This window comes from Chanos chanos, chromosome 8 (assembly GCF_902362185.1).
Source record: "Chanos chanos chromosome 8, fChaCha1.1, whole genome shotgun sequence".
In the NCBI taxonomy this organism is placed as follows: Eukaryota; Metazoa; Chordata; class Actinopteri; order Gonorynchiformes; family Chanidae; genus Chanos; species Chanos chanos.
This window is the reverse complement of record NC_044502.1, coordinates 4,348,944-4,362,500: the sequence shown is the minus strand read 5'-3', so window position 1 is coordinate 4,362,500 and position 13,557 is coordinate 4,348,944. Positions and strand designations below refer to the sequence as shown.

General features: G+C 43.9%; 1 protein-coding gene across 1 annotated transcript in view; it reads left to right on the top strand.

The window, feature by feature from the left end:
* The window catches only part of xirp2a (xin actin binding repeat containing 2a), a 38,120-nt gene extending 26,500 nt beyond the window's left edge, over window positions 1-11,620 (top strand). The window contains exons 8-11 of the mRNA XM_030781653.1: window positions 558-7,303; window positions 7,391-9,879; window positions 11,094-11,227; window positions 11,551-11,620. Of these exons, the coding sequence (XP_030637513.1) occupies window positions 558-7,303; window positions 7,391-9,879; window positions 11,094-11,188 (9,330 nt within the window). The 3' untranslated portion in view covers window positions 11,189-11,227; window positions 11,551-11,620. The remainder of the gene's footprint in view (window positions 1-557; window positions 7,304-7,390; window positions 9,880-11,093; window positions 11,228-11,550) is intronic.
* The last annotated feature ends 1,937 nt before the right edge of the window (window positions 11,621-13,557 follow it).

The following is a 13,557-nucleotide window of genomic DNA, read 5'->3' as shown; positions in this document are numbered from 1 at the left end:
AAACGACAGCCGTTATTCCTCTCGAATCAAAGGGAAAGCATTTCAGATGGTAATATCTGAGGTATCAAAGGGAGGTCTAGTTAGAGAAAGAGAACATTATGATAGCACGGAGAAACTAATGAATGCGAATGGAGCCATAAAATCTGTGTGCGCTCACAAGATGAAGTAGTTTGTTTGATAAAAACAGAATATAAGCAAAGCCGTCAGGAGGTCATTCTATACTCATTCTATTGCTCGATCTGTGAATGATAAAAAAATGTTCAGGAAATGTACTTCGAGGCAATATCACAAGTTACCTGCACAGCTGAAATAGAGCCATTGTCCTTCTCTCTGTTCTCTCTTTTACTGCATTTTTCTTCTTTTTTTATGTAACCTCCTTTTACCTAAATGTCTAATCTTTAGAGAAAATTAGATTTCAATTGCTTTCTAGTTTAAGGAGTAAAAGGTCTTTGTCACAAGACAAAAACAACCTTTGATAGCAGTGTATTGACTGAAAAATCACTTTCCTTTTCCTCTGAACAACAACATCAACAATAACAACAACAACGACAATCAAGGTTGACCTAGATTACAATCAGTTTCAGTGGACTCCAGTAAGTGTTTCATCGAAGGCCACAGCAGGAGGCAGCTATGAGACTGTGGCCGTTTCCAGGACGATGAGAGAAGCCTCAGCATCCTCTTCTTCTATGGCTGCCTCCACCTCTGCTGGGTATGAAACCGTCGAAAATTTCCCCCCACCACCCTCAACTGACCTCCTCCAGATGCCAACTGAAGTCCCAGAGCGCTGTCTGTCCCCGCAGCCAGCCGAGCATGCTGACCTGCCTAGGTATGCAGTCAGTAAAGAGCAGTACTCCAAACAGAGGAACCTCTACGAACTGAAGCGCCTATACAAGCACATCCACCCGGAAGTGCGTAAAAACCTGGAACGCGACTTTTTCAGCGAGGTTACCGAGATGGAGCACGGACACCTTGACAGCGAGGAAGAGCTTAGCAGTGACGTGCAACAGGCACGCTATGTGTTTGAGAACAGCGGCAGCGGCAGTCCGAACAAGTGCATGAGCCCGGAGAGGGAGTATCTGGAGTGGGACGAGATCCTGAAAGGCGAGGTGCAATCCATGCGATGGATGTTTGAGAACAAGCCACTGGACGCCATTAAAGACGACACGCCCGATGAGGACAATGTTAAGAGCATTGCGCAGCAAGAGATCATTGCAGGTAAAGACGTAAAATACACCACGTGGATGTTTGAGACTCAACCTATCGACGCCCTCGGAACCAGCACTCCCGACTCCACAGAGCAAGCAGGAAAGGTAACAGACCTCGCAAGAGGAGATGTCCGAACTGCAACTTGGCTATTTGAGACACAGCCGCTAGATACACTCAATAAGATATACCAGGAAGATGAGCAGGGAGCGGAAGTGGTGTATACTAAAGACATTGCAGGGGGTGACGTGAAGACGGCTCGGTATCTGTTCGAAACGCAACACCTGGATTCCTTAGGTCACACCGAGACCATTGACGAGACTCACTTCCTGCAGTTGAAATCCGAACTCAAGGAGGTCAAAGGTGAGGTGAACACCACAACCATGATGTTTGAGACGCAGCCCTTATGTGTTATCAGGGGGGATTCAGGTGAGATGTTGGAAATCACAACCGTCCGACGTGAAGAGATGGAAAAAGGTGACGTCAAAACATCACGCTGGCTCTTTGAAACCCAACCTCTAGATATGATTAACAAAGACCCAACGCAGGTAAAATTAATCTGTGGCGTCTCCAAGGAGGAAAATTACCAGGGTGGTGTGAATCATGGCAGGTGGCTTTTTGAGACAAAGACTTTGGACTCAATCAAGGATGAGGAATGGGAGAACTCCAAGATACAAAAGGAAGAGATTATTGGAGCAGATGTACGTAAGCACTGTATGGTATTTGAGACACAGCCCATGGACACACTAAAAGACAATGCAAACGCGAGGCCGGCAGCCGCTGAAGACATATTAGGAGGTGACGTTACGTCAACCAGACATCTCTTCGAGACTGTCCCGATGGAAAACTTAAAAGAGTTACCTGAGGTCGGGAAACTGCAGAAGATGGTCGCATCAGAGGAGGAGAGAGGAGACGTAAGGCATCAGAAGTGGATGTTTGAGAGCAAACCACTGGAGCAGATAAGAGAGGACAAGAAAGAGGTCACTCGGACCGTGAATCTCGCCGAGCTTGACAAAGGAGATGTTACCAATTACAAAGAGATCTTCGAGACCATGGATCTGAGCAAATGTGAGGGAACGCAGAAAATACAAGTTGAGGGTGTCATGAGCGGATCAGTTAAATCAAATAAGGTACTCTTTGAGTCCACCCCTCTGTACGCAATGCAGGATAGCTCTGGCCACTACCATGAGGTCAAAACTGTTCGCCGTGAGGAAATTGTTAAAGGTGACGTACGCAGTTGTAAGTGGATGTTTGAAACACGTCCTATTGACCAGTTTGATGAAAGTATTGATAAATTTCAGATTATCAAAGGAATATCAAAGCAAGAGATTGAATCAGGTGATGTTAAAACAGCCAAGTGGCTCTTTGAAACTCAACCTCTCGATGCAATTAAATTTTTCAGCAATATGGAAGATGAGGAGAACAGTACAAAGGAGGGCGTAAAGATTGAGAAAGGCGACGTTAAGACATGTCGTTGGCTGTTCGAGACCCAGCCCATGGATGTTCTATATGAAAAAGCAGAGGTCAAGACAGACCTAGAAACCAAGGATGTCCAGAAAGGAGATGTCAAAACCTGTACCTGGCTTTTTGAGACACAGACCCTGGACAGCATCAGAGATGAGTCTGAGACAGTTCTGAAAACTTGCACGGTGAAACAGGAGGATGTACAAGGCAAGGATGTACGTTTAGCCAGATTCCTTTTTGAAACAGAGAACCTTGAAAATATCACAGGAGAGGACAGCAAGGGCTTCAAGAGGGTCACTGAGATTGACATTCATTCAGGGGATGTGTCCAGGATGAAGTATATATTTGAAACTCAATCATCTGACATCATGACCTCAACTTCAGAGGAGACTATGCAGAAGCTTAAATCTCAGCAAGCAGAGGATATTCAGAAAGGAAATGTGGTTAACTGCACCTGGATGTTTGAAAATCAACCTATCGATGCAATTCGAGAAAATCCTGAAGAATCCAAGGAAGTGCGCACAGTGACTGATGTTCAAGGTGGGAATGTCGACAAAGGTCGCTTCATCTTTGAGACATACTCACTTGACAAGATTCAGGAAGAGTCATCTGAAACTGAGATCAAGAAACTCCAGAGCATCATAAGAAATGAGATCGAAAAAGGAGATGTAAAAAATTACACTATGATGTTTGAAACTCAACCCCTGTATGCCATACGGGACAAAGAAGGACATTATCACGAGGTTACCACAGTCACTAAAGAGGAGATTTTAAGGGGAGATGTTGTTGGGGCAAGATGGCTTTTTGAAACAAAGCCGCTGGACACCATTAGGGACACAGATGAGGTTTACGTCATCAAAGCTGTGACAGAGGAAGACATTCAGAAAGGGGACGTCAACACAGCTAGGTGGAGATTTGAAACACAACCCCTTGACGAGATTTCTGAGCACATTAAAATTACGACTAAAACTGTAGAGGACATCCAAGGCGGAGATGTAAAGACAAATAAACAACGCTTTGAAAGTGATGAAATGTCACAGATGTACGTGAGAACAGTTAGCGTGAGTGAAATTCAAAAGGGTGATGTGAGAAGCGCCACATGGATGTTTGAGACTCGCGCAATTGACAAAATCCATGGTCAGGGGTCAGAATATGATGAAATGGAGAAAGTAACTAGGGAAGAAGTCGTCAAAGGTGACGTGAAACAGTCTGTGTGGCTTTTTGAAAAACAACCGTTGGATCGCATCAAAGACACTGACGGGACAGAAACTGTGATAACTCGTGAGGCAATCCCACAAGCAGATGTGAAGACAACAACATGGCTTTTTGAAACCACACCTTTGACTGAGTTCAATGAGAGCAATGTCGAAAAAACAGAGATCATGGGCAAGAGCATTAAAGAGACCTTAGAGGAACTGTACAGTCAGAAGATGGTTGACTCCCAAGGCATTATCATCGAGGCAGATGAGATTGGTGATGTCCGGATGGCAAAATACAGACTTCTCAATCAGGAAGCACCACAGATCCAGAGAGAGGAGGTGCTAAGGGGCGACCTCAATAACATAATGATGAACCTGCTCAATAGACGTGAGACCACAGAAAGAGGAATCACTATTGATGTGGAGGAGAGAGGAAATATCAACACAACAGTCAAACAGCTTTTCAACCAGGATAGAGGTGTCAACGTGGAGAAACAGGAGATCATCAGGGGAGACATCCAGGAAGCCATCAACAACCTGTTAAAGGAGGAGAGCTCTGCTAAACGTGGTATTCTGATTCAAGAAGATGAGAAAGGAGATGTGAGAATGACTATATACTCACTCCTTAACAAAGAGAGTGAAGGCAGCTTGGAGAAAGAGGATATTGTGAAAGGAAATGTTCGTGGAACCCTGCATCGGCTTCTTTCAAACCCTGACGCTAATGAGCAGTCCATAAAGATAAAAGTGGGAGACACAGAGAGAGGTAACGTGAGCTTCTATTCCACTTGCATTGAGTCTGGAGCACTGGACTATCTCAGACAACTTCAGTATGACTCAGATGAAGCTCTCGATGAAAAAGTGAAAGAGAAGATCATTGGAGGCGATATCGAGGAAACCAAGATGAGTCTAAGAAGGAACCAGCAAGTAATTGGACGTACAGTGGCAGCAGATGATATTGTTCCTGGCGACGTTCACAGCACAGTGAAGGTCTTTATGATGGAACCAGTGGTATCCTACCGTAATCTACAGAAAGAGGAGATTGTAAAAGGAGACCTAAGGGGAGCATTAGACTCTTTAACGCAGGCTGTCAACCAGCGCGTGGTGGTGGAGAAGGAGGAGGTGGTGAAAGGAGACATCAATACAACACTGAGGTCTTTAGAGGAAGCCCAGAACCAACTGAAAGAACTGGAAAAACCTGAAATTGTTCCTGGTGACATCAGGGGGGCGTTAGAGTCCCTGGAGAAGTCTGCAACTGCCAAAACCGAAGTTGTCATGGAAGACTTAATCCCAGGTGACATTAAAGGCACCCTAAAATCCCTGGAGGAGGCTAAGCAAGCTGTGAAAGAAATCGAGAAAGAAGAGGTAGTGAGAGGTGACATTCAGACGGCTCTGCAGAGCCTGCAGGAGGCTTCCACTGAGAAAAAAGTCTTCCAGCATCAAGTGAGTGAACAAGGTGATGTGAAAGGCACCATACAGCTCTTGCTGGAGCCTGTTGCATCCCCACGCATGCAGCGTCGGCCCAGCGCTGAGGGTGACATTAAGACTTCTATTAAGTCACTGTATGAGCAGGAGCAGTCACAGATAGAGAAGGAGGAAGTGGTAAAAGGAGACGTTCAAGGCACAATTAAATGCCTGATGCAGAAGAAACAACAGTCGAGCCACAAGGGAAAAACGAACCCCTCGCGAAGGGGCAAAGGTCCCGCCAAAAATCCTATGCCTGCCAAGCAGGCGGCCCGTGAATGCCCAGCTGGGCCCAAAGGTGAGGGCAAGTCATCTGCTCCGACTCCTGCAGTGAAAAATCTGCCTCAGAGCTCTAAGAGTAGTACTCAAACACATACTGAAAATAAATCTGGGCAATCAGAGGCTGTGACCCAGGAGCAGCATTCTGTCACCACACACATCACAGCAGTGAGTAAGTCTGATGAATCACAGTCCTCTCAAAAGACGAACGTGACCGGGCAGTCTGTGAAACAGAAAACGAGCTCCCCTGGCCCGGTGACGATAAAGAAAAAACACCAGAGCAAACAGACTTCTGAAAATGTTGCTATGTCAACAGCAACAAGTGAGGCTTCAGAGATATCCAAAACAAGTGTCAGCACAAAGCAGACGCAAGAAACAAAGACCATCACTCAGGTGCAGACAACTGTAACTACGGAACAGAAGACAATCACACAGAAGCAGGGAATCAAGAATCTGAAATCAGAGCAAAGTGTTAAAAACGTGAAGACAGAGCAGAATGTCAAAAATCTAAATCGCAATCTCAACCCCAAAGGTTTGATCAAAAAGGGAAAGCCGCAACCCGAGATAAACTTCCCTCCGCCTCCTCCTGTCTCCCCTCCACCTCCTTCTGAGTCTGAACTTTCCCTCCCTCCTCCTCCTTCTCCAGTGGCAGAGAGCGACATACAGCTGTCTCTTTCACCCCGGCCTCCACTGGTCATGAGGCAGGACAGTGATCTTCCTCCTCCTCCACCTCCTCCGCCTATTGTTGAATCTGAACCTGATTTCCTCCCACCTCCTCCTCCACCCCCTCCCCCTCCAGTGGCAGGTCAGGACTTTCTGCCCCCTCCACCTTCTCAACAGGAACTGAGTTCTGTATCTCAGCCAGCACCAGTAAAGCCCAAAGGTCGACCCTTGTTCAAAGTGCCTAAGCCAGAGCCACCCAAGCAACAAGAGCCACCTAAGTTTAAGTGGCAGAAAAAACAAACACCTCCTCCACCTCCTCCTCCTCCACCTCCACCCCCTCCTTCTGAAGCAGAGCCAGAAGGGAAAAAGGAGACCAGGACATCAGATGTTGGCATTGAAACTAAGGAAAAACACACACAACAAGCAGAGCAGGTGAAGGCACCTGAGTCACCAGTGCAGCCAGTAACTAAAGTTCCTTCTGGAATCCCTGTAACCAAGAGTGTACCAGAAGAATCACCACGTGCACCAAAGAAAGTTTTTGTTCCTCCGATTAAAATCCCACCTCCGCCTGAGCCAGCAGAACCTCCAAAGCCAAAACCATATGCAAGGAAATTCAAAACTCCACTCATGCTTGCAGAGGAAAGATATCGCAAGCAAAGAGAAGAGGCTGAGAAGAACAAGACAATAACTACTCCCACCTCCCCTTCCTCTCATGTTACAATTCAGGCTACAGCTGATTCGCAGGCTGAAACCGTGTCTTCTACACAGAACTTTGAGCAGATACAAACTACAACAGAGACACAACATGAAAAACAAGAGAAACCTAAAGAGCCAGAACCAGAAAGCAAACCAATTATGGTCCCTCAAGAACCACCTGCAAAAACAATCCCCTCAAAAATATCACAAGCCCCCCCCATTCAAAAAGCACCGGCAAATATTACATTAAGCAAGCCTGTGTTTCCAAAAATCAAGAAAAAAGTAACTACTGAGCCAGCTGCTGCTGCCGCAGACAAAAATGTGGTTTCTACTACTCAATCGAATACAGCTGTCTCTGACCAACACCATACATCCATAGCTTCTACGGAACAACAGGCTGTCTCATCTGCAACCCATACTAAAACTACATCAGAGACTAAAGTTAAGCCCTCATCAACAATGGTTTTATCCACTGCACTCGAGCAGGTTGATGGTGTGAAAGCCACTTCAGAGAGTGTCACCTCAAAACAAGGGAATGTTCAGGCAAGTTTTAAGGATCAGTCTAGTGTCACTATAAAGAAAGAGGTGACCAAAGAGATGGAGAGCTCTCTGAATCAGGAGGTGAAGAAAACAACTTCTCAGCCTACCAAAATACCAAAAGTTACTCCAAGTTTCAAGGTAAAAACCATAAAGGTGCCAAAGGTGGATAAGCCAGAGAGCCAGGCAGAAAAAAAGGACATAGTCCAGAAAGATCAGTTAGTTACGGAAGCCTCCTCTGTCCAGAGTCACACACAGAATGTCTCTCAACAGTGTGTAGTTCAGGAGAGTTCTCAAATATCTACTAGCAGCATGGAGAAAACTGAAGTCAAGGAGCAAGTAGAGCAAGCAGTTCAGGACACTAAACTGGAGATACAGATGAAAAAGCCAAAGCAGAGACCAAAGAAAGAGGTTAAGCAGCCACCACCCGTGGCACCCAAACCAACCAAGATATCACCTTTGGTTTTAGCACAGTCCCAGGGTCAAGAACAGATAAAAATTGTTCAGTCTCACCAAGAGGTAAAAGAGGAACATGTTCATATACATAAGGAAGTTGTGGTTACTGAAAGCACAATTCATCAACAGAGCGTTCAGCAGAAGGGGAATGTTCAAATTAAGAAGCAGATAAAGAGTTCACAACAACAACAGAGCAAAGAGGAGGTCAGTAAACTGCACCAACAGAGTGAGGAGAAAGGCAAGGAGAAACAAAGCCAGGTGGAGGTTAAAGAACCTGAAAAATCAGCGACAAGTGACATTTCGAAGTCTGAAACAGAGAGTTCAGACTTACAGAAATATGAGGAGGTGCAGAAATTGCTCTGTCAAATTAAAGAGATGCTGGGACAAGCAGGAAAAATGGATATGAAGTCAGTGAAGACCATGCTCAGCATCGTCCCTGATTGGCTGATAGGATCAGAGGAGAAAGTAGAATTAAGCCGATGTCAGTTCAACAAGCAGAAAATGAGAGAAATTGTTGTCTACATCAGAAATATGGCTGAAGCTAAAATATTGCTTTTAGAGGGAAATTTAGCAACAGTGGAGAAGCCCAAAAGTGAATCAGTGCAGGAGCAAAAAGTTGCTAGTGGAGCAACACAGAAAATATCTAAAATAAGCATTGGCTCGGTTAAAGTTGAGACTCAGAAGAAAGCAGTGGAGGAGAAAAAGTCTTTACAGGAGCAGAGTGAGTCCAAAACTACAGAATCCAGAATGCCTCCGGATCTGGTAAGAACGAGAACTCCCTCTCCCACGTTCATTTGCATTGAGTCAGCAAAAAGGACAGATTCTCCACTAAGGGTCACCCCCTCACCACCCCCATCCTACAGGTCAACCTCCACTCCTACACCTCCTCCTCGTTGGTCTGATTCTCCTTCTTCTCGTATGAGCCGAGCAACTCCCTCTCCGACCTTAAGTCGCTCTGAGAAGCTAGCCAAACTGAAAGACACAACTGCTAAACTAGCACAAGGTATGACTCCTCCCCCAATGCCACTGCCAGAACACATGATGAAAGTCCAAACCTCTGAGGAAGAGAGAGCCCAATCATCAAGCCATCAAGAGATCAATATTGAAACTCACATGGCGGAAACATCAATGATGGATGTTTCCGAGATGGTTGATTCCATGATGACAGTGAAAGACAAACGCGAGTTCTTTGAAGAGGCTCAGAAGGCAGAGGTGAACCGCACTTACGTGCGCAAGGATCCCATTGATATCCCAGAGCGTTTGGGTCCAGATGCAGAAGACAGTGAGATGATGGTTCATGAGAAGTTGATGGATGACGTGCCAAGGGTTGATCTGTCCAGACTTGTCAACAAGTTTGAGTCACCACAGCCGAAAGTTTATGTGAGGAAAGAGCCCATCGTTATTACTGAGAGACTGGGAAGTGACACTGAGGATGCTGATACAGAGCTGGAGAAGACATCCACACCTGCAGAAGAGATGCCTACCTTTGACATAAAGGCTATCAAAAATGTTTTCGAAACGGGGGAGCATAGCCAACACCAGTTCAAAGATAAGAAGAGCAAACTGGAAAAGCAGGTGGAGGAACCAGCTGAGCCCCAAGGATTCTCTGAAACCAAATCCGTCACAGAACACTTTTCCAGTGTCGATGACTTTGGGAACACTGTCGCAGGGTCAAGGAGTGAGATTAGCTCACACTCTGAGAGCGTGACAATGCGCCGTGACCCACCAACCTATGCGGACGTGGTGAGGGGAAGGGTTCCAGTTCTTAGCGTTCCACCAGAGGCCTCGGCAGAGGACCTTCTGAGGGGCTTCCAGCAGTCATGGGCACAGAGTGACAATGTCTTCAGGAACCTAGGCTTTAGTGTCTTGGAGCAACACAGCTCACAGACCATCTCTCACCAACAGGAGACTGTTGTCACTGGTAACGCTGAGTGGCACGGCATGGAAATACTAATGAGACTGAAATGAATGAAAAAGGGACAATGCGTTTGGTTTTTGCTCAGAACTCTGAGGTGACTGCATAAATGGTTTGGCTGATAGTGATGTTCCGAACAGAACTGGTGTGTCTAACATTGGCCTTTTAAATACTGACAAATACTTATTCTCATACTACTGAATTTCTGAAGTTCTCACTGTATACAGCCACATCACTAACCCTGTAATATGCTTTAAAAGGGTTTGGTGTGATCACTTTGGTTATCAAATATCATAACATACATTAGACGCTGTTTATGGGTTTGAACTTGAAACTCATAAATTGTAAATACAGTAACTATATGTTATAAAATTGTGTTTAAGGTTTTTCTTTCATATTGTTTCTAGTATCATTATGAAGCACTAAGTGCAGGACAGCAGTGTTTTTAGGTCTTCAACACTGAAAAATATTTGTGTTTGAAATAGCTGGCAATATTCTACTTTAGACAACATTACAAAAAAAAAAAAAAGAAAAAACTTACACAACTGTTCTCCTGCACTTTGTTCGACTTCCTGTTTATAGCTTTCCACACTTTGTTGTCTGTCTGATGTATAAGAATGATGTGATTGCTGATATACTGTTGGTTTGGGTGGTGTGATTTTCTCAGGAGTTTTTTTATTAATGTTACCTCATTGACTTATCTCACACAAACAATTTCAGTCTTTAGTAAAGAGAACAAAACTTGAAATGTTTCAATCAAATGAAATGACCAAGCCCTTGGTTTTCTCATTCACACATAAATAGACCATTATTCAGATCACATATCATTGGTATTATTCAGATGAATCACTACTTTGATTGATATAACTCTGATAGTGGCAGGGGGCAGAAATTAAATTGTTGTGTGCTGTGTGAAGATATGGCAGACTAATGATTGCTGAAAGTTTCTAGGGCTCAACACAAATGTGTTCCCAAAGTCAAAATTAAGAAGCCAAGAATGATCTCCATTATATGAAAACACCCTCTCATATCACTGAAATGTGTAGGAACTAAAAAAGCAGAGAAAGCACATAATAATTAAAACACAATGTCAGTGTGTTGATAAAGTACTAACATTGTTATGTGTGTGTGTGTGTGTTGTTTTACCTTACATCACTAATATTAATGTACCCTGTCTTCATTCTTATGGCGCACTCGTAACACTAATGTTTCTCTTCTAGAAAATACAGGTGCCCGAGTCCGAACTGTGTCGGGCATGTCGGAAGAGGGTGTATCCCATGGAGTCCCTCTTGGCGGACAAACAAAACTACCATAAGACCTGCTTTAGATGTTCTCATTGCAGCAGCCAACTAAGGTAATCCTTAAGTCCTTTCAAAGTACAGTTTTGTCATCCCAGACATCTCAGCTAGAACTGAATTGTACAAAGTCCCAGTACATAAATGTCTGCAGTGTTAAAATAAGTTAAAAATGACTGGATAGGGCTTTGGAAAAATTGGGTTTATTTTATAACATGCTCTTTATATAATGGTTAACACTTATAAAAAGCCCTGAACTCTCATGGCACTTTTCTCTTCTTCTTCTTCTTCTTTTGAGAGGTTGTATTAGTGTCTTCCTCTTAAAAGTTATGTGTTTCAAGCATGCTGACATTAACTGAACATGCTAAACTCTCTTCTCTAGTCTTGGCAACTATGCGTCTCTCCATGGAAGAATGTACTGCAAGCCACACTATAAACAACTCTTCAAGTCCAAAGGAAACTATGATGAAGGGTTTGGAGAAAAACCCCACAAGGAGCTTTGGAGTGAAAAAAATCAGAAATCAAAGAACACAGCTGTAAAGGATAATGTAAAAAACTCTGGTCCAGTCAAATCAGATCTACAAGATGTTCCTCAGAAAAGCAGCACAAGTTCTACAGAAAAGGGCTTCCATTCTGAACAGGAATTAGGCAAGTCAGAGGTTGACCTCAAAAAGCCAGCAAGTAAAATTTCAGTTGTTTGGCCACCCCAAACTGAAACACCAAGGAAGAACTTTACTATAGAGGAGGAGCTGAAGCTAGTCAAGCCCTCCTGGCCTCCTCAAGACGGGTCAGAAAAACAAGAGACGGACATTCAAAAGACCAAGACAAAAACCACAATAGCCAATGATAAGAATGGACCCATAGAAAACAATGTGGAACCAGACACAGTGATAACCTCTCCATCGGAGTCAAGGCCTACAGCGATGCCAAAGTCTGAAGACACTCCAAGAACTGGTGGCACAGAAGTGACAACTGCAGAAGACAGTCAATTAGCAGAAACCAAAGAGGAACCAGGGAAAGAAAAGGAAGAGACAGTGCAAGGGAAAGATGATGTGGAAAAGAAAATGGCAGTTGAGGCAAGCATGGTGAAAAATGAAAAAGAGACTGGTGAGATGAATGGAGAGAAAGAGATAAAGCAAGTTGGAAAAGAAATGGAAACTGAAGGACAAATGGAATGTGTAAAAGAGACTGAGGAGGACAGAGAAAAATATAGTGAAGGTCAGAGTAACAATGTTGAAGTCGGTGAAATAAAAGACAGCGAAAAAGTGAATGAAAATGATGCAGCTTCTGCTGACGCCGTGCAGGTGACAGTGATAGATGGACAAACAGTCAATGGGAATGCAAACAATAACAACAACAGCAACAATAATAACTGTAATAAGGAGCTACTTCTGGATTGTGGGGCCATCTGGACAGGGTTTGATGACATTAGAACCGAGACAGATCTCTTGGACATAGACTCGTCTGAGATAAGTCTTGCAGCGGGACCCTCCAAAGAGGAAGTTAGTTTCATTCATTGGGAGTCAAACGATATCTTACAGCCAGCAGACTGGGTCACTTCTTCTGTACCGTCAGGTGCCAAACACACAGAAACAACACAAGAGGAAAAAGCAGAACATTATGCTGGTGCAGACGTATTTAATCAGGAGACTGAAAACAAGCCAAAAGTCAGTGCCTCAAACTTCTTGGAGGATATTTTTGCCGGTTTTAGCAAGAGCTCAAGTTTATTGTCAGATTTTAAGGATGACATTTTCAGTGAAACACCAAGGGAAAAGCATTCAGTCTCGCTGCTAGATGACCTTTTGGATTTCGGAATGGAGCCAGGAGAGAAAACGAGAACTGAGGAGAGAACAGAAAAGCAGCTCGATAAATCAGATACCAACAGCGCCTCTTTGCTTGGTGAAGCCAGTCACCTTTGGGGAAAAGAACTTGACACGCTGTCAGTGGAGGAACAAATTAAACTGAATCGATATTACGATGATGACGACGACGATGATGATGAATGAAAGAAGCAGAAAAAGTTCAGCCATAGCTCAAGTTTAATCAGCCATTCAGTCAATGTTTCTAAACTCTCAAATCTTCAATTCACAGGTCTGCCCATGGAGAGAAAGATGTATTCTAACTCATAAAACATATTCTTTTATACTCAATATACAGTTACATTGCTTTACACAATTCAGGTTATTTACATTTATAAAAATTCACGAATTAAGCTTTACGAATGCACCTGGTGTGCCTTAACATGAAGGGAAATATGATGATGGAGATATTTTACATTCTATATGATGCTGTACACATTATACTTAGATTTCAGTTATCTTTGCTTGTGTCTGACTTTTCCTCTGTGCAATTTTGGCTTTTTTTTTCTTTTTCGTTTTAGGATGGCTGA